The sequence below is a fragment of the Scomber scombrus genome, chromosome 13 (genome assembly GCF_963691925.1).
Source record: "Scomber scombrus chromosome 13, fScoSco1.1, whole genome shotgun sequence".
NCBI classification, from domain to species: domain Eukaryota; kingdom Metazoa; phylum Chordata; class Actinopteri; order Scombriformes; family Scombridae; genus Scomber; species Scomber scombrus.
Window position 1 is genome coordinate 18792627 of NC_084982.1, and position 25751 is coordinate 18818377.

At 37.7% G+C, this 25751-nt stretch overlaps 1 protein-coding gene across 1 annotated transcript; it reads right to left on the reverse strand.

Annotated features, from left to right (window-relative positions):
- Nucleotides 1-4687: 4687 nt before the first annotated feature.
- Nucleotides 4688-15221, reverse strand: pou1f1 (POU class 1 homeobox 1). The gene is made up of 7 exons (XM_062432003.1): nucleotides 15086-15221; nucleotides 13266-13427; nucleotides 12642-12740; nucleotides 6021-6284; nucleotides 5669-5833; nucleotides 5023-5083; nucleotides 4688-4928 (listed from the first exon to the last, which is right to left on the reverse strand). Exons 1-7 carry the CDS (start codon nucleotides 15219-15221, stop codon nucleotides 4688-4690), a joined length of 1128 nt encoding a protein of 375 aa, XP_062287987.1.
- Nucleotides 15222-25751: the final 10530 nt, after the last annotated feature.

The window sequence follows — 25751 nt, forward strand, 5'->3', positions numbered from 1 at the left end:
ATATATATATATATATATATATATATATATATATATATATATATATATATATATATATATATATATATATATATATATATATATATATATATAAAGATTTGAAAGCATGCAGACGGGCAGATTTTGTGTATATCATATACATATTCAGACATCCTTTGGCAGGTTGCCTTACAGATCACGACGACAAAACATCTGATCTATTTATACTAAAATAATATTTATTATGACATATGTGAGGCCACAGCCTGAAGGTGGTCCAATAGATGCTTAACATAAAGAGAACTGACCCACCTACACTGTTGTTTACCACCCATCTTCTTCTGCAGGACTAAGGGCTACAGTGTGTATGGCCTTGAAATTAGCTTTTCCTATCTGATGTTATGGTTTTAACTTCTGTCAACTTGTACGTGACTGAAGATGGATGGTCCTTTTGAACGTTTTAATGACTTAAACATGGTAATTAAAAAAGCCATAAGGGTTGTCAGTAAGCAGATGGAACTTGAGCTTCCAACTCAAACTAGTTACCTACTATCATTGTTACCATCTGATTCACTTCACTTCTGAGGCAAACAATCCTTGTTAAAGCATTCACTGTGAAATGTTTCCATTATTTTGCAGGTAAGATGCTGTCATTTAATTTCTTTGCCATCATAAGGAATCAGATAAGACTTTAACATGAAAGTGAACGTGAAAAAATGCATCATCACACTGTCGTCACAGAACAAATGAAACAACTAGCTAATTATCATGCTTTTAAAAATAGGTATGTTACCATTTATAGAGGAGAAGATAAGTCAGTCAACATATGCATGTGAAATGTGTATCTGATGTTATTGCCCTCAGGCAAGAATAAAGCCTTCACTTCACCTCTAAATAATGCATGAGATTGTGAGATGGAGTGATCTGAGGGCAAACTGGCCAGCATTTAATTACCACCACTGAGGTTGTGATGCTGAGAAAACGTAATCAAACACAAATCGGGATTTAGGAAAGGCTCGAATATCAAAGAGTTTTGAATCGATAGTTTGATACTACTGAGTAATCAAATTAGGGTAGGGTTTTTTGGGGGGGCTTTTTGGTTGATGTTGCTATCTGATCGTGTATCTTATATTGGACATGGGATTTATACAGTGATTGTAGGATGGCACTGGTCCTGCAGTCCTTCTTCTCTTTCAGCTGCTGTGCAGTTACTGTCATTTGTTATTTTAAGCTGCCTCACTCACAAACATACAAACACACTACAGCCATGGTGTGAATGAAGTGTTTGCCAACACTGTGATCCAGGAGATGTTTTCACCTCTTCAGAGCTGAAGCTGATTCTTCTGTCTGATCAATTTATGTGTCAGCAAACTTCAGGCCTCATGAGAGTGACATTGACATCTGCTGATGTTGGTTTAGTTTTTGTGTTTTGCTCTCTCTGGCATTTTGTTTCCATTGCCAAAAAAATGTTTCTTGCATGTATCTTACATGCAGTACAATACATAATCCATTGTTGTTTTTGCAAATCACTCCTTCCTTTACTGCTTAACAATCTTTTCTGATTGTGAGTGTGAACAATGTTTTAACAGATTTTGACATTGATTGAGTGTAATTTGATTGTTAGGAAACTTCCACACTTTTGAAGTGTATGTATCCTCATCTTTGTTTGTTTCCTTAGTCATTGTAAAGTGACTATGTACAGGGGCTTTTATAAATAATAAAGTTACTTCAGGTATATTTCTGTGACCCTCTAGTGTGTATTTCCCTTCAAAGGACCATGTCAGTGTTTTTGCAGCCTTTAGCTCCATAACAGAAATTATGTACACTTAACATTTTTCCTGAACATTTTAAAATCAGTGCTGTGTAGTTTTAGATGTTCAGATGCAGTTTACTATCATCCCATGTAGCCACTAGTTTCCATTCATTTCCTTGTGGCATTAAAACCAAATAGCAGACTTTAAACCTGCTCTAATTGTCTAATATGTCACAGTGGACATCAAGTCTGTATTAAATTTAATTGAAGTGTCGTTATGGCTCACTTAAGCACACACAAAGACACAACAGCATTAAACATTGTTACTTATTGAAACAGACACTGTACAATTCATTAAACAATCAGTAACAATTTTACAGATGTCCAAATATTAAAACACAAAACAAAGAAAGGAATGTTAACTAGTGGATGTCTAGAAAAAAATAAAAATGACATCCAAATATCTAAAACACAACGGCATAGTTTGCAAAGTGGTTACCTGTGATGTTGAGTACATGTGATTTGTAGTAAAGAGGATAAATCACACTTTAAGCACGAGGCACTGGGGTACAAACTGATACTTTTTAGTGAAATGAAAGCTTGTAATTACTTCAGAGAAAAGTGGGATTAGTCATTCACATCTTGTAAAATTAATTAAATGATATGACCACTAAGTTCTCTAAATATATAAACTATGTAATCATTCTTTAAACATAAAATGATGGGAAAATATCAAACATAAGCTCTAAATTAAGGTAGTATATCCCCAAGAGAGTTAGTATTAAGACATATTTGAAACTAAGGATTAGCGCCTTCTTCCATGTAGTAGTTTTTCCTCTTGAGCATACTGTGCCCATTACTTTCCACCACAGAATTGTGACAACAGTCGATGACTATGCTCCATTTATTTCCCCAGACAACACTGCAGTTCGACAGCTGTACATGAATCACTGGGAATCACTTGTTTCTGAATCAAGATGTCTTCGAGCTTTATTTATAAATCCCCCTCGACATACCAATGAAGTGTGCAATTCATGTTATACCCATATTTTTCTCAGAATATATGTTCATAACACCAGTTTAGAAAAAAGAGACACGTGGCTCTATATGAAACACATTTCTTATTTATTATTTGTCAGAAATAAATTAAAGAGACTTGGCTGGGAAATGAAAGGGACATCTACTTAGTACATGTGAAAATTATGCCAAAATACATCTTTGGCATAATTATATAAATCAGGTTGATTAGAAGGCACTTTATATCTATCTGACTGATATATCTGCCTTCACATAATTCACATTTATTTTCTGCATTATATTAACCTGACATTCTCTTTTCTTTACCCTCCAGGCACCAATTAACTGTCCCTTGAATGATACGTTGAATAAAAATGCCCAGATTTTGTATTAACAAGGAAGTTGTGGAGCATTAGTCTGTTTCCTCACTTTTTTAAGCCATTTCACATGAGTCATCTCAACCAGGTCATAGTCATGATGATGTTTTTCTATAACACTTCGTCAAGGCAGCAACTACAAAAGCAGAACATCCACCAATGCAAAAATTAAATCAAATGGTAAATGGACTGTACTTATATAGCGCCTTTCTAGTCTTTTCGACCACTCAAAGCGCTTTACACTACAACTCATTCACCACATTCACACACATTCATACACTGATGGCAGGCAGCTACCACGCAGGGCGCCAACCTGCACATCAGGAGGAATCTAACCATTCACTCGCATTCATACACCGTTGGCACAGCAACGGGAGCAACTAGGGGTTAAGTGTCTTGCCCAAGGACACATCGACATGTAGACTTGAGGAGCCGGGAATTGAACTGCCAACCTTCCAATTGGAGGATGACCGCTCTACCTCCTGAGCCACAGCCGCCCCCGATCAATCTTACAACAGGGATTAAAAAAACAACAACAATGAAGAAAACATTCTCAGATCCATTTGCTGAAAAATATGTCAAAAAGTTTCACATTTCCCTGACTTCAGACCAAACATCAAAAATTATACACGGCAAAGTAGATCAACATTATCTATTAGATCTCAAATAAATAATATCATGTCAAAGTTTAAATATATTACTATTCTGAGCATGACTATCAGTTAAAATAAAGTCTTAATATGGCATTTTTCATTAGACTGCGACAGCTAATTATAAAAGGACATACAGACATTAGCTCTAATCACAATTACATAATCAAACACAACCACAAGCAAAGTCTTCATCTTTAATGTAAATGTAGAACGCTTTATTTAATCAACAATAACATGTTTCTCTTTTCTAAAAAAAAAAGAGAGAAAATAAGTGAAGGACAGTATTATTTGTTTAAAGAAGGGCACAGCACTCTGCATGGATTAAATTATATTTGGTCCCTTCAGTTATGCATATAGCAAACAAGGTGCTGCCAAGATTCAGTACATTTAAATGTCAGCTCGGGTTGCTTCAACGTCAAACCAGCGCAATTTTAATGAAAACCTTTTATCTTCACAGTTTCAACTTAAAAAAAGAGAAGAAAATGACAGGCTGGGTTGACATTTAAATATATATATTTTTAAATTGTTGTGGGTTCTGGGAGATTAAAAGACTGTAAAAATACGTTCTTTCAACTTTCTTTTCAAGTATATAGAATAAAAAATGAAACAATATAAAAACAGCATTAATAAAACTGGAGCATATTGCAATAAAGGGGGTCTCTACAAATTAAATCCCAAAAATGTGTTTTTCCAACCAATAACCTCTGAACCTGCGTCTTGTTCCAAGTATATCAGCAGAGATGATGATGCATGCAGAGTAAAGGGTTTTTCTTCTTTTTTTTTTTTTTTACTGTTTCCTGTTGATTTCTCCCACTTGATGCTTCACAATGTTTGTCAGACATTCGATTTATAAATAATACATTCTCACCTGCTGTGCTCAGAAAGGAGGTGTACAAACACTCACTGACTTATGTCATTGACCTTTGTGTTTTACTCATCTGTGCTATGCAGTTTGAACTAATTTTGGTCAGACAGGAGCTGAGGTTGAGGCTGGTTTTGACCCGTTTCTCCCTTTGGCGTCTGTTGCAGAACCAGACTCTGACTACCTCCTTCTCCAGATGGAGGCCTTTGGCAATTCTGGCTATCTCCTGAGAGGATGGCTTACTTTTTTCCACAAAGCTGCGCTCTAGAGCTTCCTTAGCTCCCAGGCTGCAGTGGGAATGAGAAAAGAAAATTAACTCATCGTATGGTTGAACATCATTGTACGGTATTTACTGTATTGTATCTTGCACTTCAATGATACCTGATGGTTGTTCTCCTTTTCCTCTTCCTCTCATTCATTCCTATTTTATCACTGTACAAGGCTGCAGGAAAATTAAAAAAAGAAAAACTATTATGACAGAAATGAATTAACAGGACAGCTGACTCAAGTTACTGGCTGACTAAGTGATAACTGGACCTGACTGGACTTTTGACTGGATTAGTCTTTTACTAATCATTATTGTAATGGGTCATTGTCTTAACTTTGCCCCTTGGAATAAATATCAGTGTAACTTAAAATAAAAAAGTAATATCTCATTAAGGTAATCATCCCTCAAAGGGTTCACACGTGAATATAAAAATCATCATTTAAATATTCACTTCCTCCTGTGAAATCCTGGATGGTTTTACCTCTTTAAACCTCTAAAAGATTATTCAAATGAAACAATCTTTAAAGAGAAAATCACTCTGTGGTGGGACTGCGCACAGCTCACTGGTGTATGCATAATGTGATGAGGGGTCATGAGTGGATTTTGTTTAATTTTAAGGTGTCATAAGGCACATAAGTTCATCCTAGACAATGAACAATTTGCTGTTAGATCTTCATAATCCTGCAAGGGTCTGATTACACCATATCAGGAAGAGATATCCAGGTAAAGATTATCTTCATACGAATATGTGTGACTCACCACCAGCAAGCTCTGCTTCGTCGAGCCATTTAGCCAGAATGGCCTTGAGTTTGCAGGCATTCTTAAAGCTCAGCTGCAGATTTTCAAAGCGGCAGATGGTGGTCTGGCTGAATTCTGAGCCATGCACTGCAGCAAGAGCCTCGCCTACATTAGTCTGGGTGTACCCTGCAGGTCAAAATAGAAAAGAAATAGAAATACTTGATTGAATACACAAGTGGAGGAGCAGCAAGGCAGGAGCAAACGCAGAAACATTTGTGGTCATCTATCTGATTGGTGAAATGGGATAATTTTCAGTTATTTAGTCTTATTATTACTGTTATTATCATTATGATAATTTAGTAATCCCACTCACCAAGTTTGATCCTCCGTATTTTGAAGTCGTTGGCGAACATTTCTAGCTCTCGTATCTGTGGGGAGTCCATGGCAGGGGCATCCTCTGGATCCCGCATGCTCTTCCTTTGGGTGTCAGTTTTCATGTCTCCTATAGTGGGGCCCCCAGGAGCCTCATCAGTCAAGAGGAGAGCCGAAGGCAGCGAAGAAAAGCCATGGCTTAATGCACAAGAACTACTGCTTAAACCAGGATCCGGGAACTTGTACAAGCAAGGAGTAAGAGACCCTGGAGAAAGAGAGAGATGGGGAGTGGGGTGGGAATTACTTGGTAGTGGAGACACAAGGGAACCTCTCAGACTGTCAGAAGGGTACTTAAAGTAGCATGGCCACTATTCCGACATCCTGAGTGCCTTATTTCAACAGCGAAAAGAAGGACCTGCCCCTGTGAGGCTCACAAAACTACTGGGAATAAAATCCATATTTTAATAAAAGCTCATATTTATATCGTTTTGCTATTATAATTATAATAATTCCCTCCACCTATTAAATTTTGTTAGTGTCAAAAAGTCGGTATATTATCACTACTACATCACACATCGCATCACAGTAGTATGAAAAAAGTAGAATATTGTAAGGAGTGAAATATTAAAATGTGAAATAGTATAATGTAATGTTCCACATGTTGGTCATTCAATGACACCTGAGCCAGCTTCATATGTTAATGAAGAGATGAGAGATGTGATTGAAGGCTTAGAAAAAGGTAGTAGATGGAACTTTGAGATGATTGTGTCCCACATACTGTTTTAAAGATCAAGACTCCATTTTAAAATTAGGTCCTTTAAACACTTTGTAAAATGTGTTCCCTAGATTAATTACATGGAAATGAATGGGCTTTTTATTACCTTAGAGACAGGGTTGATTACAAATATATATTATCCACAGTGTACCCATAATTTACCAAAAAGCTCTATTCACATTTCTTGCCAAAATGCTCTTATCCTTGGCTTCAGTGTTTCCATACAAAGCTGCCTTCACTTCTTATTCTTGTTTTAAAATGTCACTATCCATTGATTAGCTGTTCAGCCTTTGCAGTATAAATTAACACAGAGAAACCTTTTCAAACGGGTTGTCAAATTTCTGCAGGAGGCTGTTCGTGATAGATGCAGTGCATGGAGCTTGTGGCTGTAGTGTATACTTTCTTCCTTTTTTCAGCCAACTGAATTGATACATTTTTACAAAATGTAATCAATCCAACTACATTATATCAAGAATAGATAAGAGGTGATATCTTTAAAGGTCAATAGCAGCCAAATACTGTTCTATGTGCACCCTGAACTTTGATATGAAGATTGTTGGCTCTTAATGATACCAACACTGCTGAAACTGTATCTATAATGAACGATGCAACACTCCCCTCTAGTGTTAAGGACATAGTAGTGCAGGGAGTAGCGCATTCAACAATTCTGTGAAAAGACAACCATTTCTTGTTTTAGTCTCAACAAAAAAAAGATCAGTGATGTTACACAGGACAAGGTCCCAAATATAGCGGACACCCAGTATCACAGGGTAATTTGAGTGAAATTGTTACTTGCAGATTTTATCCTTTAACAGTATTTTGTTGGCTAAATAACATATTGACTTTGCTCTGGGCGGTCTCTACATCCACCTGCAGTAATTTACCACAGGCAGCTCTTACTCTGCCACACAATGGGGAGTGCAAACAATCTGTTTGTTTTGATGTGCTGATAACTGTTTTTTATTGTTAGAATGAAGACAAAATAAGAAACGTTCTTTTTTGTCCAGCTGGTTTGAGGAACGTGACATTAGCTAATTGACATTAATCAGCAGGCTTCTGGTGCTATACAGAGTGGAAATAAAGTAAACAAACTGCTGCAGGTACAAATCATGGACAGATATTGTGACGCTAACAAAAACAATGACCAAACCAGCATGAAACAGATGCTATCAGGCTCAGTGTGAACCTTCTGCTCATATGAGTAATCCTTTATGCAGGATTTGATTTGCTGTGTCAAAATTAGGTCTCCAGCTATGTAAATGGATGATGGAATGGTTATTAATTGAAATAACGCAGTACTATGAGCCACCATTATGAAACCAAAGTCTGTTTTGTCTCCACCAACTCTGGAGGGAAATATCTCTTCAGCTGGTAAATGTTCCACTATATTCACCAGCTAGTCGCTACCTTGGCCAGTGTGCAGTTTGGTGCTGAACAGGTATGTACAGTGTATGTATAGCTGCCTGCTGTGGCCAAACACAACACAGATAGAGCAGTGAGACTGAAACAAAACAGTAAAGTTGCATCTGGACAGCTAAACAATAAGCTGACATTCTATGAAGCTGTGTATGTGGGAGGATGATAATTCTCCTCGTCACAACTCACATTACACAAAGCCATTTCATACACTGCTATCATATAATATCTATTACAGCTGTTTGGTTGGGTATTAAACATCTTTTCTACAGGTGCCACAGCTACAATAGAATACTGAATACAGCAACAGCCCTCACAATCACCCTGTACCACATCATGCTGCAATACAAAATTGTTGGGTTTTTGAAAGTGGATTGGAGAAAAAGACACTATCATTGAACTACTGAATTGTCAGCTCTGTACACCAGCTGGAGAGCAATGTGGCTCATTCTACACCAAAACTATATGCATCAGTGATTTTCTCTTGTACTGAAGGTGTTGAGGAGAGGTTGTACTCTCTCTCTTTAAATCCCCTCTTTAGGAGAGACATATTTTCTAAGCACAGTACATGTCTGCAATTACTTCCAGCTTTCAAAGGCCTTTCCAAACAAATATTTTAGCCTAACTGGCATATGTGTCTTTCATTATGTCAGTAAGATACTACTGTATTGTACTGTAATATCAATATCAGAAGAGAGAGTGAGAGCCCTGTGCACATATCCCTGTTTACTAATGGTAAAAAAGGGTGGTGGTTGTGTGTGTGTGTGTGGGGGCTAATCAGCCCTGACACCATCAAAAGTGCTTTTACATGATTCAGCTAAGGACATTTTGTCCTCACCATACTGGACAAAAAGAGAAGGCGGTTCCCTGGGGTGTGTATGTACATTTGCTGTAGTGCACACAGCAGTTGTATGTGTGCTCTGGAGACAGACTAGGCTAGACTTTCAAAACAGAGGTGGGCTTCTGGACACACTTCACAAGCATATGGGTTCATGGATAGGGAATGTGAAGCTGCTGAGAGTGTACAGTAATAGCATCAGCAGCTTTATGGTGTGCACAGAAAGCAAACAAACTGAGTTTTTATAGCAGAAGTATTAAAAAACGAACCTATTTACACATCTAGCAAACATGGATCAATATTAGTATTACTTGCAGTTATATAATGCTATACAGTATATACAAAGATCTCACCGTTTGGGAGTTTTTGTTAAGAAATCTGTCCAGGAGATCCTGTAAAGGTGCCTACAACAAAATATATCCTGTTTTAAAGGCGTGTGTAGATTTTAGTGGCATCTAGCACAATGGACTTGGCTGAAATGGAATATAATATTCACAAGTATATTTTAATTAGTATATAATCACTATATATATCACTATGTATATAATCAACTCAACAGTTGTGTTTTCATTATCTTAGAAGGACTCCTTTATATCTACACAGGAAGCAGGTACTCTTCCACATAGGCTGCCATGTTTGTACAGGAGCCCAGAATGGACAAATCAAACACTAGCTCTAAAAAAGGACTTTCACAATTTTGGCGAGTTTTGCAGTCACCATATGCTCCCCTACAAACTTGGAAGGAGATATGTAGGGAGTAGGGGTATTCTTGTTGATGTAATCTGTAATCTCACTGCTAGATGTCACTAAATCCTACACACGGCTCCTTTAAGAGACACCAAATTTAGAAAAAAATGGAAAGGAAAAGCGAGAAGTGTACCCTATGAAATATGTTTTACTTCTGTAAATCTCCAGTAAATCCTCATGTTTCAATTACATTCTGAGCCTCACGCAGACTACTAAAGACTAAGCAATCTGCCTATGGATTGTTAGTTGCCACCATGCAGGCTGTTTCTTGCCAGTGTGGTACTGTGTTTCCTGGCAGAAATTCAACTTTTCCCTTATTATGTGTTTCCAATTTTTATGAAATGGGGTGCATTTCTTCTGATTACAGCGCAAGAAACAATGGACTTATTCAATGGCAGCTGATAATAACCATTTATTTATTTATTTCAAATAAAAAGTGGTTTGAATATTAATTTAAAACTGGAAGGAGCATTTTGTTCTATTATAAAGCCATACCATTTTGTATTTTCTAGTTTTACTTATTCTTGTTAATGTGCCTGTTGGTGGCTTTTTTTAATTATGCTAATTTTGCTCATTGAATTCATTTTCCCATTAGGTATGCTATCTTACATCAATGAAGTGAAATACAATTCAGTTAGATTACAGACAAGGATGAGTTTCTTATACGTTGGTTTAATGATCTGCTTTAATTAGTTTCATATATGTTAAGGGAAGTAAACGTAGTTTTCCTGCGGTTTACTGAGTTTTAATTAATGGTAATAATCTCGTATTTATATGATATTGTAATATTTACTGATTGAAGCATGATCTCAGAGTGATTCAAATATTTCAGGGCTAATCACTGGACCCCCATTGCGTCCTTGAACTTCTCCTACCTTGAACAGTCACTAATTGCGACTGCTTTTTTTGGTGTTGAACAAGTACTGTGGGTTTTTCAGAATGCTTTTGTTACCTGCTGGAAAAGATTTTGATGACAGCTGAGTTAATGACTAACATTTTAAATGAGGCAAAAAAAGTTTCATACAGCTGAGAGGAGCTGCAGACTTGATAATTCTCTATGGGTTCATAAATGAACACCTTTCACATTACACTCACTCATTTTATTTATTGTTAATATAAAAATGGATTAGCTTTAAAGATGAGCCAGGGACAGCTTCTTTTCTGACCTTGTTTCATCCAGCTCATATAATAACAGAGTTCTATTTAATGCTATTAAATCTGTTACTGTCCTTTATTCTCAATATCCTGCTGCGCACTAATGCTATTTTGAAGAAGTTTAATTTTGTAATTTATCAGTGGCCGTTTCTCACATGAATCATACCAAATGCACAGTTGATATGATGTGCTTGTCTCTGCTAAATGTGTAATGGAGGTTTTTAATACAGTTCGTAAATTCAGTCGTTTGGTTGTTCATTCTCACTTCAAGCTAATCCACATCCCTTTGTCTTAAATCATTATCCTGTCATATATGAATTGCCATTTTCTATAAGGCTGTAGACAAAAGTTCAGTGACAGTTATATTCATGATAACTTCAGTCTGCCTTTTGATCCCTTGATGGCACAGAAACAGAGTTCATTAAAGCGACAAACGATGTTAAAATGTGTGAGGCTGTTTAATTTTAATCCTTATGTATTTCAGCATAGCCTTTGACACTGTGGACCAGTCAATTTCATTAGACCGTTTACAGGACTGGGTCAATATCACTCGAGTGGTTAGGGTCTAAATTTCTAGCAGTCTTGTCTTTTAAAAGAAGCAATTTTAGTACTTCATCTGCAAATGTTAATTGTGCTGTGCCATCAGGGCTAGTTAATGTTCTTTTTGGTCTGTTTTTGTCCTTCTTGACTAAATCAGCAGAAAATAGTTCACACTTTCTCCCTTACTTCATACTTTCTTTAAGAAAGAAATTATTTCTTTTCATCATTTTTTCATTCTGTCTACCTAATAGATTATATTTGATGAATGTGTCTGGGTGTTCGCTATTGTCTGTGTTCACTTCTGGTAAGAAACTGCCTTGGTGTCAAATTAATTTTACTTGCATAATATTTTCATCGGCATAAAAAAACATATAAATCAAAGGTGTTCTTTCAGTCGTGTTTGTCCTTGGGTATTATTTGCTGCAAAATGCACAGGACTGACTTATAATTCCCTACCACAAAGCTTGGTGTGCAGCATGAACACCTACAGCTATCTGCAACAGGCAACACATAGCAACATTATTAAGGATAGCGTTGTTAAGAAAATGACTGTGCTGTACAATATCTCACCGGCACATTAGCTTTAACTATGAAATGTTTTATTGGTGCTGGCCAAACTTGACAGCTGTAATATCAATACATGTTGAGAAAGCTCCCTTTTGTTTGAACTATGTGGTTGTGTTAAATTCCATTAAGAAAATACTTTGCTAGATGGGTCTAGTTGGAACTGAATTATTGAATGTCAGAAATCTTCAATAATCCAACTGATAACTGACTTGTTTTTGGCTTCTGAATCTTAACATAACAAACAACAAATTACTTCTTTACACACTTTTATTCCAATTCCTGCTGAGAGTTTTCACATTCACACCTCTATATCCATTAATCTTCTCTCTTGACAGGAGGGGGAATAAGTGGCAAGTCGTTTTCGACAGTAATGTTAAACAAGACTGCTAAAGAGCTTATAGCGTCAGGCGAGGTAATCATGTCTGAAATTGATTTTAACTGGCAGCATATTTAAAATGGAAATGAATGAAAATGAAATAGAAATAAACAAATTGTCTGCTCCATTTAGTCAATGATTATGTGTGTTTGTGTGCATGTGTGTGAGAAAGAGAGACTTATAGTGAGTGTGTGTATGTGATCATTACCTTGCAATGGGTTTGCAGCGCTCACCATGTTAGGGTGAGGAACACCACATGTCTGCAGGATACGAGTCTGAGAAATACTGGCAGAGAGCATCTCCTGAGCTACAAAGAGAGACAGAGGGGCCTTAATTATCTTTACTCCAACATCATTACCATATTTATATTTCATCATCTGCATAATGATAATCTTCAAAAACTTTATCATGGCACACTACCAGAAGTGGAATCAACACACCTGAATAATAGTATGATTATATTGATGTAGCACCAACATGTGAAACTTAAGTGTCCACTCAGTTTCCATTTCAGACCTGTTTCCTTGTATGGTAGAAAAGCCACATTGCTGCTATTTTTTGAACTATATTAGTCCTTAGTTCATAAAATGTCAGAAAATAGTGAAAACAATCCCATCCAAATCTCCAAGAGCCCATGGCAGAATCTTTAAATTGCCAATTTCTTCTGGTAGAAATGATTAAAGACAGAAAAAAGCCAAACATCATCACATTTGAGAAGCTGGAGCCATATAATATTTTACATTTCTGCTTAATAAATTACTAGGTTAACGTATAAGCAGAATCATTCAAGATAAACTGCTTAGTTGTCACAAATACCACCACCACCACTCACCTGCCATAATGCCATAGGTGGCCTGTTGGTTGCTGTAGTGACAGGGGGTGACTGGGTAATGTAGGCTGGGGGGGCCATTGCCGAGAGCGTTGCCCAGGGAGGAGGTGGATAAATTCATCTGTGAGCGCTTGAGGGGCTGACCAAGGGAAAGCCCAGACGACACTGATGGAGACAAATGTGGTTACAATCGGACCAAAAGAATAAAACAAACCCATCAGTGGCGATACATGTTAGCTGGGATCTGACCTGAGGACAGCTCGGTACAGTCATTTACAATTTAGATTCAAAGCCCTGATTCCTTCTCTGATCAGAATAATGTATAATACATAATGAATAAATGTAAAACCAACTAACTTTACTAACTTACTTCATAATTAAAGCTTCATTTTATGACAGAAGGATGATATTAATGGGTAAGATTCAATTTTTTACAGACACCTTCCTGTCTAATGATATGACATGTGCAGAAAAGAGATGTGATTACAGTCTAATTCTAGTAGACACTGAGGAAAAATTGTAGAACTGGATTAGCTCTATGCTGAAGATGCAAAAAGTGGCAATCCAAAACATCAGATACTAAAAAGCAGGGAAATCTATCTTTCCATGGCAAAAAAACTGATGATTTAAATAGCTAAAATTAATATGACACAAATTCTGAGTCATTGTGAATGCTCTCCTCAGCTAAATGTATTTAAATATAGTTGAACATTGTTCTGGTCATGTCCTCTGCTAATTACATAAATATTCATGTAGCCTATTTGTCTTTTTTATGCAGTTTGAAGTTCATCCCAAGCACTAACTAATGCATGCACACTTGTAATGTTGACATGCAGTACAGAACAACAGACATATAATTAGAAAAACAAACAAATAAAACTTATAGAACGGTGCTACAACACATGAGGTCAAGTCCCGCTGTAATTATGTGTTGTAAACAGATTTCATCTTCATTTTAAAAGGCCACACATCTGTGGTAATAATCAAATACAGGACAGGCTAATATGTGATTGTAGCAAAGCCCCGTCCTATAAAATTCCTAAAGTAAGGTAGATTCTTCCAAGATTCACAAGATAATCTCCTACTGTATACATATTTTGTATGACTAATGTCCTGTGTGATTTTATTTCAGTCTATTCTAAGCTTATAACAATCAGCAGGCACGAGCAGGAAGTTTCCTCTATAATCGTGGAGAAGACCTTGGGGAGTTTGCCATAATGATAACATATCCTCAAAGCAATTATCCACTGAGTAGAGACAGCTGGGCTAAACCAACTGATTAGATACATTTACATAATTTGGATTGGATTTGAATAAATGTATTTTTCAATCCAATTCATCCACCCCGCTGCCTGGGAATACAACTGTGCAATGATGAGGGTGCATAAGCAGGGGGGCCGAACATTCTTGGCTCAATTATAAGCCTGTAGGTGCAACGTGTAGCCCAACATGAGACATGACTCATCTGCAGAACCAGCGGGACCTCCTATTTAATCAATATTAATAATCAATACTCTCCAAGTGAAATCCCTCCAGAATATTCTCATCTATGCTGTGTCACAGGAGGAAACGGCACAATGCCAACATCCTGTCTTCTTCTCGCTTCACAAGACTGAAGTGGAAGATTACAGTGGTTACTGAGGGCTATTTTCCCGCAGTTGAGGTTTAAGGTCCATGACAGCGTTATGCAGGTTATGAGTCATATTATTAAGGCACCATAAGCCTCCATTTACAAGTTAAATGTCAAGCACATGAGAGGAAAATAATACAGAAGAAAATATATTCAACATAACAGGATAGAGGTACCTTCGAGGTCAGTTTACCTGCAGAAACCATGCTGTGAGCATGCGATGTGGCTGGGAGGCAGTCACTGGCAGAGGTGTGGTGCATGAAGATGGGCAGGGGTGAATCTCCTACCAGAGAGGTGAAAGAGTCGGCACTGAATGCCTGAGATGCCATATTTTGAAGTGAGATGTGCTCCTTTATCTTGTGTACTTTGCCTTATCTTGAATGCTCTGGTTTTATTTGGTGTTGTCTCCCATTAAACTGCCTTCACTTGTCTTGCTTCCTTGCCCTTACTTGCCACTTGAAATTTGTCCTTGTCTTCCTTTGTTATTGTCTTGTCAGTGTTGTCTTAATTTTTCTTGCCTTTTTTGTCATCTTTTCTCTTCGTCTTGTCTCCTGTGCCCTTCTCTTCTTTTTTCCTTGATGTGTCTTGCCTTCTTTCGCCTTTTCGTCTTGTCTTCTCCTCTATGGCTCAGTCAAGCACAGCTCTCAGTCAAATTTCTGTTATCTCTAAAACTGTGATAGGCTGCCTGTTCTCCCCAAAAGCACTGAAGCCCATACTTTTAACAGTTTTAAGCAAAATTGTATCCTCAGCAAAGACCTTTGAGGATGAATAGTGATGGACTTCTTAAGTATTTGCTGAAATGTGTTTCTCATCTACTGAGATTCTCTCATAAAGGCCTTTATCCTGCATGTCCCTGTCTCCTTGTCTCTGCTCTTTATGCAGGTAAGCCAGTGCCTGTCAAACCCCTTCAGCTTCTTGCACCCTTGTGTACTGCAGGTATTTATACCCCACCTACCTACGATTAACCACCCCTCTCCTGATCTATGAGGCCCTCTAAGCCACTCACCCCCACCTACCCATCCCATGTCAGTGCTGTTATTACTTGTGTTTGTCCTTACCTGCGTTCTTCTCATCCCATCTCCAAATCCAGGATTAGGGTACAGAGCCGCTGAGAAACCCGATCTCCCCCACCTCTCGCTATCTCTCCGTCTCTCTCCCTGATTACAAGGTAGAGTTGTAATAGCAGTGGTTAAGTGCAATGAACAATGCTCTTTAACATAACAAAGACTCATTTTAGTTGTATGCGACAATAGAAAAACAGTTGCTGCAAATTTTCTCAGAACAATTGGTCTGTATTGTTTGTCATGAGTGAATCTTCAACCAGTGCTTACGAAAGTTGTGAAGACTTGAAAAAGCAAGCTTTTAAATGAGTTTTTTTCCCAGATTGACCCAGATTGAGCTTGAGGTCAGCAGCACTGCTTTTAGCACTATCTGCTGCTCCTGACATCACACAAACCAACATCTCAGAGTGGAAGTAAAGGCTGTTATTGTTTCTGTATAGTGTCCATGTTGTGTCAAATGCAGAGTGCTTCAGGTAAAAACAAGAGGGCTCATCAGGGAGGATGAGGGTTAATCTGAGGAGCGTGGCCACCATGTGCACTCTGTTGTGTCTGTATTTGTGTTTATTCTGGGCTCTTCTTCACTATTGTTGATGTAGGTGGGCAGCAGGTGGAAAATAGCTTGTGGGCGGCAAGCACGATTCAACTTGCTTAAGCACGCAGTGTAAATTTGGGCTGGATGCACTTAGTCCTTTGAAGTTGTCTGTTCTCAAAATGCAAGTCTCCATTTTAACGTTTAATTCAGATTACTTAGTTCATGCCCAAAAGGGCTTCAAATTGGCCAATTTATATGCTGGAGTTTTCAAAGTAAAGCTTGAAATGAGATTAGTTTTAAGTGATTAAATGAGATGCTGATGATATGGGGACAAACTGAACTGAACTGAACTATGAACTGAACACTGATAATGAAAGACTTTATAATAAGTAGCCAAGCAAAATTAAAATAAATTGAATCTTAAAAATTAAGAAGGCAACTGTGTGACTATGAAAAAAAAATTTCACCAACACCAGTATAATCCTTAAAATACTCTCTCTTCTTTTTGTTTCAGCCAGCAACTCCCACTCAGGTTAAAGACCATCTTCCCAGCTGGCGAAAGCAAGCTTATTTTTACACACTGAGATTGAACCACCTCTGTTATCAGTACACTGCTGCAAATCTCTCCAAAAATGTGTTACAAATAAATAATTAAAATAATGATCAAACACTTCAGATTTCAGTCAAAAAGATCCAACCAATGAACGTATATACATTCTGGAAAATAATGAAACATTGTGAACAACAAGGATGTTTTCCCCCCTTAACATGCAGGTTGTGTTTGTGTGTGTATGTGCTTATATATCTCCTTTTCCCCCCCTTTTTTTTCCCACATATCTTGGTAAAACATTTTGACTGACAAAAGTACAGATCAACCTTATATAAAGCTCTTATACCTTATCTTGCAAAGTTGACTCAAGGCTAATGTATCTAAAACATAAATACAAAGTTGGTTACGATTGAGGAAATCTCCCTTTCAAATATAAATTGTAGCTTCCGTATTTAATGTACTGATTGGACATCATCCAGCAAGTGTTGTTTCTGATATGGCTATGATACAATTTGACTAAATATTCTGCAAAATTCCAGAAGAAAGATACTTACACATACTGGGACTACAATTATTGCAGTGAAAATGGTTGAATGTCATAATATATTGAAATTTGAGATTTAAAAAAAAACACAAAAAACCCCAAAAGGAAGCGCTTGGAACAAACTGGTGTAGATTAAATGTGCCTTTACAGGACAAAAAAAAAGAGAAACCAAAGGGTGAGGGAGCGCAAAAGGCGAACCTTTCCCATGGATAGACAAGCAGACACACACACACACACACACACACACACACACACACACACACACACACACACACACACACACACACACACACACACACATTTACACATAAAGAGGTTAAACTTAATTAGTAAAGAGACCATGAGTCAAAGGGGTTCTTCTAAAGCACCTGTCCTAGATCCCCCTTCTCCCTCCCACCACTCACACACACACACAAATGTGCACGCGCACACACACACACACACACACACACACACACACACACACACACACACACACACACACACACACACACACACACACACACATACACACACACACATACAATATTAACATGCTGACAAACAGACTATGACTCTTGTATTTTATTCAGACTACTAAAACGTGTAAAGAGCAGTTGGCATATGCAGATATATTTCCCTTTCCACAACACATCCACACACACGAACAGGCACACAGGCACACACGCAAACACACACAAGCACGCACACATACACACACACACGCCAAAGACCACTGATCCTTCTACCAATGCAGTGGGAACAGAGCACCATGACACATTCTCACAGGTATCACATCCGTATGCGTACCGTGAACCAGGTGGACAGTGTGTGTGTTTGCGAGTGTCGATGTGAATGTGTGAAAACGAAACGGTGCATCTCTGTAGGTTCATCCTCATATACAAAACGTGTGTGTGTGTGTGTGTGTGTGTGTGTGTTTGTTTGTTTGTGTGTGCAAAAAATGTTACAACCATTTACACCACATAAAGCTGCAATAAACAACATGTGATAACACATTTTGTATAAAATTCAATTGCCTGCTTATTTGTATTTTTACCAGCCTTCAATGGGAAGATGCAGTATGTGTGTGTGTTTCTATGCATTGATGTACAGTAACATTCAATCAACAATTTGTTTTACACTTGCAAGCGTCAAGAAGAAGAGTATGTCACCACAGCAAAAAGAGAGAATTATCAACTATATATACAATTCCAAAAAACTATTACTAAGACTTTTCTGTATAAGTAGTATTCCCTGTGGAAAAATATAGAACAGAGAGGTTGAGGAGTAGAAGATGTCCAGAATCTGTGTTGTGATGCTACTTTATACTGATTTCTTGAGTGTTAGGGTTAGGGTTTTTTTTTTTTTTTTGCTTTCAGGTGTGATTTTGTGGTATTCTTCCACTTCACAAATGCTATAAATACCTGTTTTTTGGAGCTTACATGTCAAAGTGTGTTGCAGTCACAGACAATAAAAGGACAGATAGTAAAATAAATAGGATTTTTCAGCTCAGCCCCAGAATTTTATGCAAAACTGTTGTCAAGATCTAACCATTGGATTCTTCAGTTTAGGTTTAATGGTAGCCAGTAAAGAGATGTTTACGGAGAACACTGTGGTTCACAAACAGATTGTTGGTTAACATAATTATTATTAACAAGCTCATGCTGCTGATGCTCAGGCTCAAGCTCATGATGAATCCACTATTTATGATGAGTTTAGAGTTATACATGCTTATTATTAATTGTAAAGTAGTTTTTCAAATCATGGTGCTTTTATATTTGTTTGATTTAGACAGAAGAAAGCAAAAAGTTTGGGCATTACACTGAGTATTCAAGTTTTAGGCAACTAATATAGTGTGAAGCCAAAAAAGTGTTTTTTCAATGTCAAAGGTTTATCGGAGCCAGCCAAACTGAAATGATTTTGGCTTTGTGCAGCTTAGTATTTTCTTAGTTCTCTACATGAGAACATTTTTTATCTCTTTTAATTGTGAACTTTGTTGTTTGATCCTTTGATCTCCAGAAGATTCTTCAAATAACCAAGCTTGAATTAGACGACCAACACCAGTGTTCATTCTCCAAACCTACATAAACATTTACTTTGAATTTTATCAGAATATCCCTGTTTTCATCCAACTGAAGCGTGACAGAGGGGGAGTCGGAGTGAGGCTGACACATTGCTGAAAATTGCTTTTGTCGTGTTTTTGATTCTCTGCATCCTTCCATTATGCAGGTGAGTGATGTTTTGTTGCATGCCATGCCAGGATGTATGCCCCGTGATGAATACATCATGGCAGAGGTCGGCTTTCCTGATGAATATCAAACGCACCTTATGCACCACTCCGACCACCATCTGCCCAGAGCGGCTCCTGACTCACCGGCCGCAGCACAAACACCACCCAAATGCATCACACAGGGCTAATTTCATCAACATATTCAACAAGCCTAGTTCAAACAGCAAAGGTTAACCATCCATAGGAGGAAACAGGAGCAGCCCCTGAATCTCTTCTCCTCATCTCTCGCAGATTACTATCTCTCTTCATTAACTAAATGTCACCGTCAAATATTTGCCGGTTAAATGATATTAACCCCATGTTTAGTTAAGTATGAGTGAACCACTTCACTTTGTTGACATGTGTTTTCTGTACCTTCTGATACCCCATTAGTTTTTAAAAATATTAGATATTATAAATGTTTTGGATTTATTTAATTTTTTTTCATTTAAGAGCTGTAAAATTAAGTGATCTGTTTGTCATATAAAGAAATGGCATTATGCTCTCTATAGATCTGTTCAACAAGTTCTCATTTTCTTGTACAGTGCAGGAACAAACGAGACTTAAAGGGATTTCAGTTACATAAGTCATCATTAACTTAACCTTTAACGGACTGTGAATATTGGCAGTTTTATCTCTTCAATCGTCATCACAGTTTGTATAAAAGCTTCCATGCACGGTAATAAAAGTGAATAAGCCATTTAAAGTTTTCAAAAGTACTTGGCAAACAACACCATACAAGTGAAAAAATCAAGTACGTGCATCACCTAACATAAGTGGCAGTTATAATCCACTGTAAAGTGTGAGCAGTCACAGCAATGCAGGAAAGAAATACAATTATGGCATAAACTTACTGTGAAATTCCAGCTGGGGACTCAGTATCCTCCATTTCTCTTGAACCCAAAAGCTTCTTTTCTGCCACTGAGCCTCAGCCTGAGAGCACACACTGTCCTTGTGTTCCTTCTGAAAAAAACACACAAACATTAATGGACTTGTTAAATATATTTATTGCACAGCATGCTGAATGTTTAAAGAGACTTTTATTGTACAATCCATATACAATTGTGGCTCTGGACAGGTTTCGCCCTAGGTTTTTACATAGTCAACACTGCTGCTGACATGCAGTTCTTTGTGACTCTGTCCTTCTTGACATTTTTTGCTGTCATTCTGCTCTTTGCGGTGCTCACAGCCTCAAAGACAAATCAACTGACTAACAAAAGAAGAATAAGTACATCTAAATGATAAATGACTTTGCTGAAAAGCACTGAGGGGAACATAGACGACTCAGTAATGACACACAGGTCTTTTATGGATTAGATATGATAATATAAATAAAACGAACATTGAAAGCCCTTAGGATACACTGCTCTAGTTTCAAGACATTGACATATTTGAAAGTAATGCTTGCTTTTGTACCTTCTCTCTGAAGTGTCTTTGAGTCTTTACCGAGTCTATCTTCCCAGGCAGCTGTGTACAAGCATTGTTTTACATAGAGAGAAAATTGTCTCAATACATACAGTTCAACATCATAAGCTTCATGTGCTGTGTACCAGTAGCCCTTTAAAAACTAGCCCGCTCTGGATGTACAGTGCATCTCAAGTTGTGATGCAAAAAGTTCAAATAGGTATGAAGTAATTGGGAGAAAGATGGAGAGAGACAATATAAACAGAGGAACAAAGGGGTGAACAGTACAGTACTTGATGCACACATGCATATGATGCAATCAGCTTCATTCAATTCATCTCTCAGCATTGGCAAAAAAAAAGAATAAATAAATGTCATACAGAATAGATGTAGGCGGCAGCTAGGCAACAGGCTCCAAAGCAGGGCAGTTTACTTATGTGAGCCGTAAGTCTACAAGCTTTATGACTTTTCATCTATCCCTTCATTTGCTGAACAAGGGCTGTGCCCTATGGGTGTTCGCAAGTGAAAGCTGCTGGGCATAAAAACCATCTTTATGCTCAGTTACTGGGTCTGCATGGAAGAAAAATAATGCATTTTTGTTTTATATGTTTTTAATCACTTTGAGGGAATATAAGTCTCTACTGCAACTTACTTGTGCCATCAGTTTTAGCTGTTTTCAAAACCAATCTGCCCTTTAATTGAGTAAATATAAGATTTAAAAAATCTGGAAAAAAAAAATGAATTAAAATGTATGAACTTCTAAACATGCTTAAATTGACATGAATTTGATCAATATGACAAAACATTTTGGACCCTTGCAGGGTGTTTTACCAGTTCTGACCTGCAGCAGCAGTCTTGACATGTCTGTATTTATTGTCTGTACCACAAATTACCTCTCAGGTTCATTACTCTACTATTAATATTATAGCTGTAACTATTCATTTTTATAATTTTGGCTTATACAGTTTAATTAATTTCATTTTTAGCAGGAAAAAGAGAACTGCAATGAGAAACATCAACAGCTGCAGGTGTGACACAGTTTAGAAACTGTTTTCCAGCAGGTCTTCTGCTGTCCTACATGGTAGTGAGGACAACAGGTCATGAAAATTTTATTAACACAAGATAAACAGAGAAAAAATAAGTCAGACAAAGAACATTCTTTATATCGAATGGTAGAAAGGACTGAAATGTATTTATTTATTGCCAGAGAAGACCAAGAAGAAAATAAAAAGTTTGCAGCACAGACTTTTAAAAGTTTAGAAGACATAATTATTCCACTCACAGCTTATGTCACCCATTATTACAAATCCCTTTTGTAGTTTGTTTTTGACTTAATAGAAACACTGAACTTGTAGAAAATAGAGAGCTGAATTTACATGTTTCAGTTACTGTGATCAAATATTCATTTGTAAAGTTCACAACTAGCAGGGGGGACTCAAGGCAATGTCTCAATTTCAAATAAACTGTGGTACATATTGTCCTCTGACAGGCCTATCTGTGTGATATTCATTATAGGGATGGTAACTCTCAGTATGGGTTAATCATGATTCAGAAATTGTATAGATGAAACATTATACAAGGGTTTTTTTGTCCAAAGAAGCAGCTTTATTTGATTGATCTAGTTTAGGGGCGAGGCTACAGATATTATCTTTAGGCCTGTATTTGTCTAATTGCCAGGAGGTAGATGGCAGCTTCTTGCCATATGGGGCTGAATTGGGTCAATGGAGGATTGCATTGGGTGCCTGGTGTGATTTGAACTACATAGTATATATTGGCTGCCCTGGGGTGAATGGCATCAATGCTATACCGTAAAAGCTAAGTGAGTCCAAAATAAATTGTGATAATCAATTAAAAGTCATATCATGAGATGACTAGGACTGTTATCAAGGAAGTAAACTATGAAACCTGCCAAAACAACTGGGACACACTGGGATCAAAGTAAAGCTTTGATCCCAGTGTGGACACATGTAACCAGGGCGAAGACAAGAGCCCAGTATCACAGCTCCTTTAGGGGATGTTAGCGCCTCATCTGGGGGCACATCAGCTCAATTACGGGAATGTGATAAGGATTCTTTTTTCCTTAGGTGCCTGGTACCTATTGGACAGCCACAGTGGCCCAATGAGGCCGGAGAAATAGCACAAATAGTTTTTTTTATATTTTGACTCTTAATAGCATCAGCTCATGGGTCAGTGGCAGCTGATGGATCTTCGACTGAGCTCCAAGCTTTGGCCACTGTTGCTCATTAAGTGGGCCCATTGCTGAATTCTGGCATCATTGTTGGCCAGCTTTGACGGCAATTTAGTGCCATTGTGTCAAGTAGTCACTCATCTTCTTGTATTTGTATTCAAGTGGCGGCATAACCAAGGATTTTTAATAAGTTTACATAGAGGAGTGAATTGTTGCTAGAAATGGCCCACTGGAGTTACACTTTGCACTATACAATATGTAAATATTTGCTCTGTTTGGGCAGTTCCTGGATTTATAGGTAAAATATGTCACCAAGTGTGCATTCAACTTTCAAATTGAATTTCACTGTCTGGTTCCTCCTTGTGTAAATTGAGCTTTTCCCTAACCTGGTCACCAATAGGAGAAAGAGCAACAAGCACTCTGTCACAATATGAGAAAAAGAGGAATACAGAGAAAAAGAGAGAGAAAGCAAAAAGGAGATGGAGAGAGATTAATCAAATTATGTTAGTTACTTTCCTTTAACCCCTGTAATCCAGATGTTACCACTCAGTCCTTGGAGTTTATTCATGGCCACAGCTAGCAGTGCACCAGCCTCACTGCTGTTCTTATAACAGGCTTGAGTGTGTGCGGTTTACTACACAGAGAAATTAAGAATTGGTGTTTGATAGAGAATTCTTACATGGGATTGGGGTATTTGTTGTTGGCAGGCTCAAGCATAATGTATTTTAGATGATGACAGGCTCCTGACAGTCTGACTGATAAGCTTGTTGGCTTCCCATTTTGTTATTATCTGGATCCACCCAAGCATGCAACTTACTGACAGCTGTTCACATATAGTAAAAGGCAATGTAATATGCACAGGTACAATCATTAAAGCCGATGTGCAGAATGAGGCTCAAGCTGTTTATCCCTCTCTAACAGACCAATTCATACTATCATGTCTGATGCAGTTGTAAAAATTGTTTGTCAGTTCCATTCTGCTGAGCTACCCAGCAATGACTAAATGTGTAAAAGAGAGTGCAGCACTGCCAGGTGTGGTAGTATGCTTTTACATAACATTCTGAAAATGCCAGTCAATTCTTAAGGATTTAGATTTTCACATATAGTGAGGTAACATTTATTTGGCAACAGCTTTATTTACTCTGTTGTGATGTCTGACGCCTTTAGTACATTCATTAAAATGACCAAATGTTTTGATTTTGTTTGTCTAAGCATGGCAATCAAATGGCCATTGCGGTCTACTTTTTTTTTTCTTTTTTACACTAAGGGCATAGAAGAACTCAATTGGCAATATCAACTGTGCCATCAATTTCACTAATTTTCAACCTCTAAATTTTACAGTCTTTCTTTATGTGTAATGTGAAAAAGGTTGCTCGTTGTGTTGGACCAACCAAGAAGATGCCATGGTGAGAATTGTCACCTGACTGCATTTCTCTCCAGCTCTACAAAATGCTTTAATGTATTTCAGCTCATTGTTTTTGGTTTTATGGCCTGCAGCTGTTTGGTTCAGTCTCTGCAATCTCATTTCAAGCAGCAGGCAGCTTTTTTCAGCCAAAACGCTCTACCTACACTACCTGCCCAGCACCAAATGACAGACAGACAAAGTTAGTGACTAGCTGGTGAATACACAATAAACATTTAGCAAGTAAAGAGCTAACCAGAGTTGGTGAAGACACAACAGAGCTGGAAGGAGTGCAAATGTTGGAGTTACATTGAAAAATGCTGATGTTAATGTAGTTCCATGTCTGCTGGATCTGTAAACATGTGTTTGCTAACACATTTGCCATGTTAACTTTATCAGGTGGTAATACATCAATGTTGAGTTCACAGGTTGTTCCGCTGCCCCCAAGTGGCCAAAAAAAAATACAGAAATACTGCTTTAACTTCACCTTTGGTGCCTTTTATGTATTAAGTTATGTTTAGTCAAGTTTTAAGGACCATTTACTCTATGAGAATGATTTACCCCTTTAGACAGATACAATCTTTTTAAAATCTCCCTGAAAAGTTTACCTTTTTGAGACTTAGAGGAACTGTCACTCAGCCAAGGCTCATTCCCATCACATGGCATTAATTGAGTCAGTGGCCTGCAGGCCAGCCACGCCTCTGACTGTCTTTGATGGTGCCATGGGGGCAGATTAAACATGGAAGGATTACACTGACAGGCACAGGGCCTGCCACTGGTACACTGATAAACACCAGGCATGGCAGTGGATTTAATATGCAGGCCAGGTCTTGTCTGTTGTGACAAGAAGAATGAGAAAGCATGAGATTTCAATGTGAACGTGGCTCCTCTGGCCTACTTTCAAAGACCTGGTATAATAAAAGTGAATTA

What these genes read in the sequence shown, in the direction of transcription:
- pou1f1 (XM_062432003.1), bottom strand. Translation starts at nt 15,221, where the DNA reads ATGGCATCTCAGGCATTCAGTGCCGACTCTTTCACCTCTCTGGTAGGA. An exon ending in CACCTATGGCATTATGGCAG is followed by an intron (nt 12,741 to 13,265) that starts GTGAGTGGTGGT and finishes CTCTCTTTGTAG; the next exon opens with CTCAGGAGATGCTCTCTGCC. An exon ending in CGAAGCAGAGCTTGCTGGTG is followed by an intron (nt 5,084 to 5,668) that starts GTGAGTCACACA and finishes ATTTTCCTGCAG; the next exon opens with CCTTGTACAGTGATAAAATA.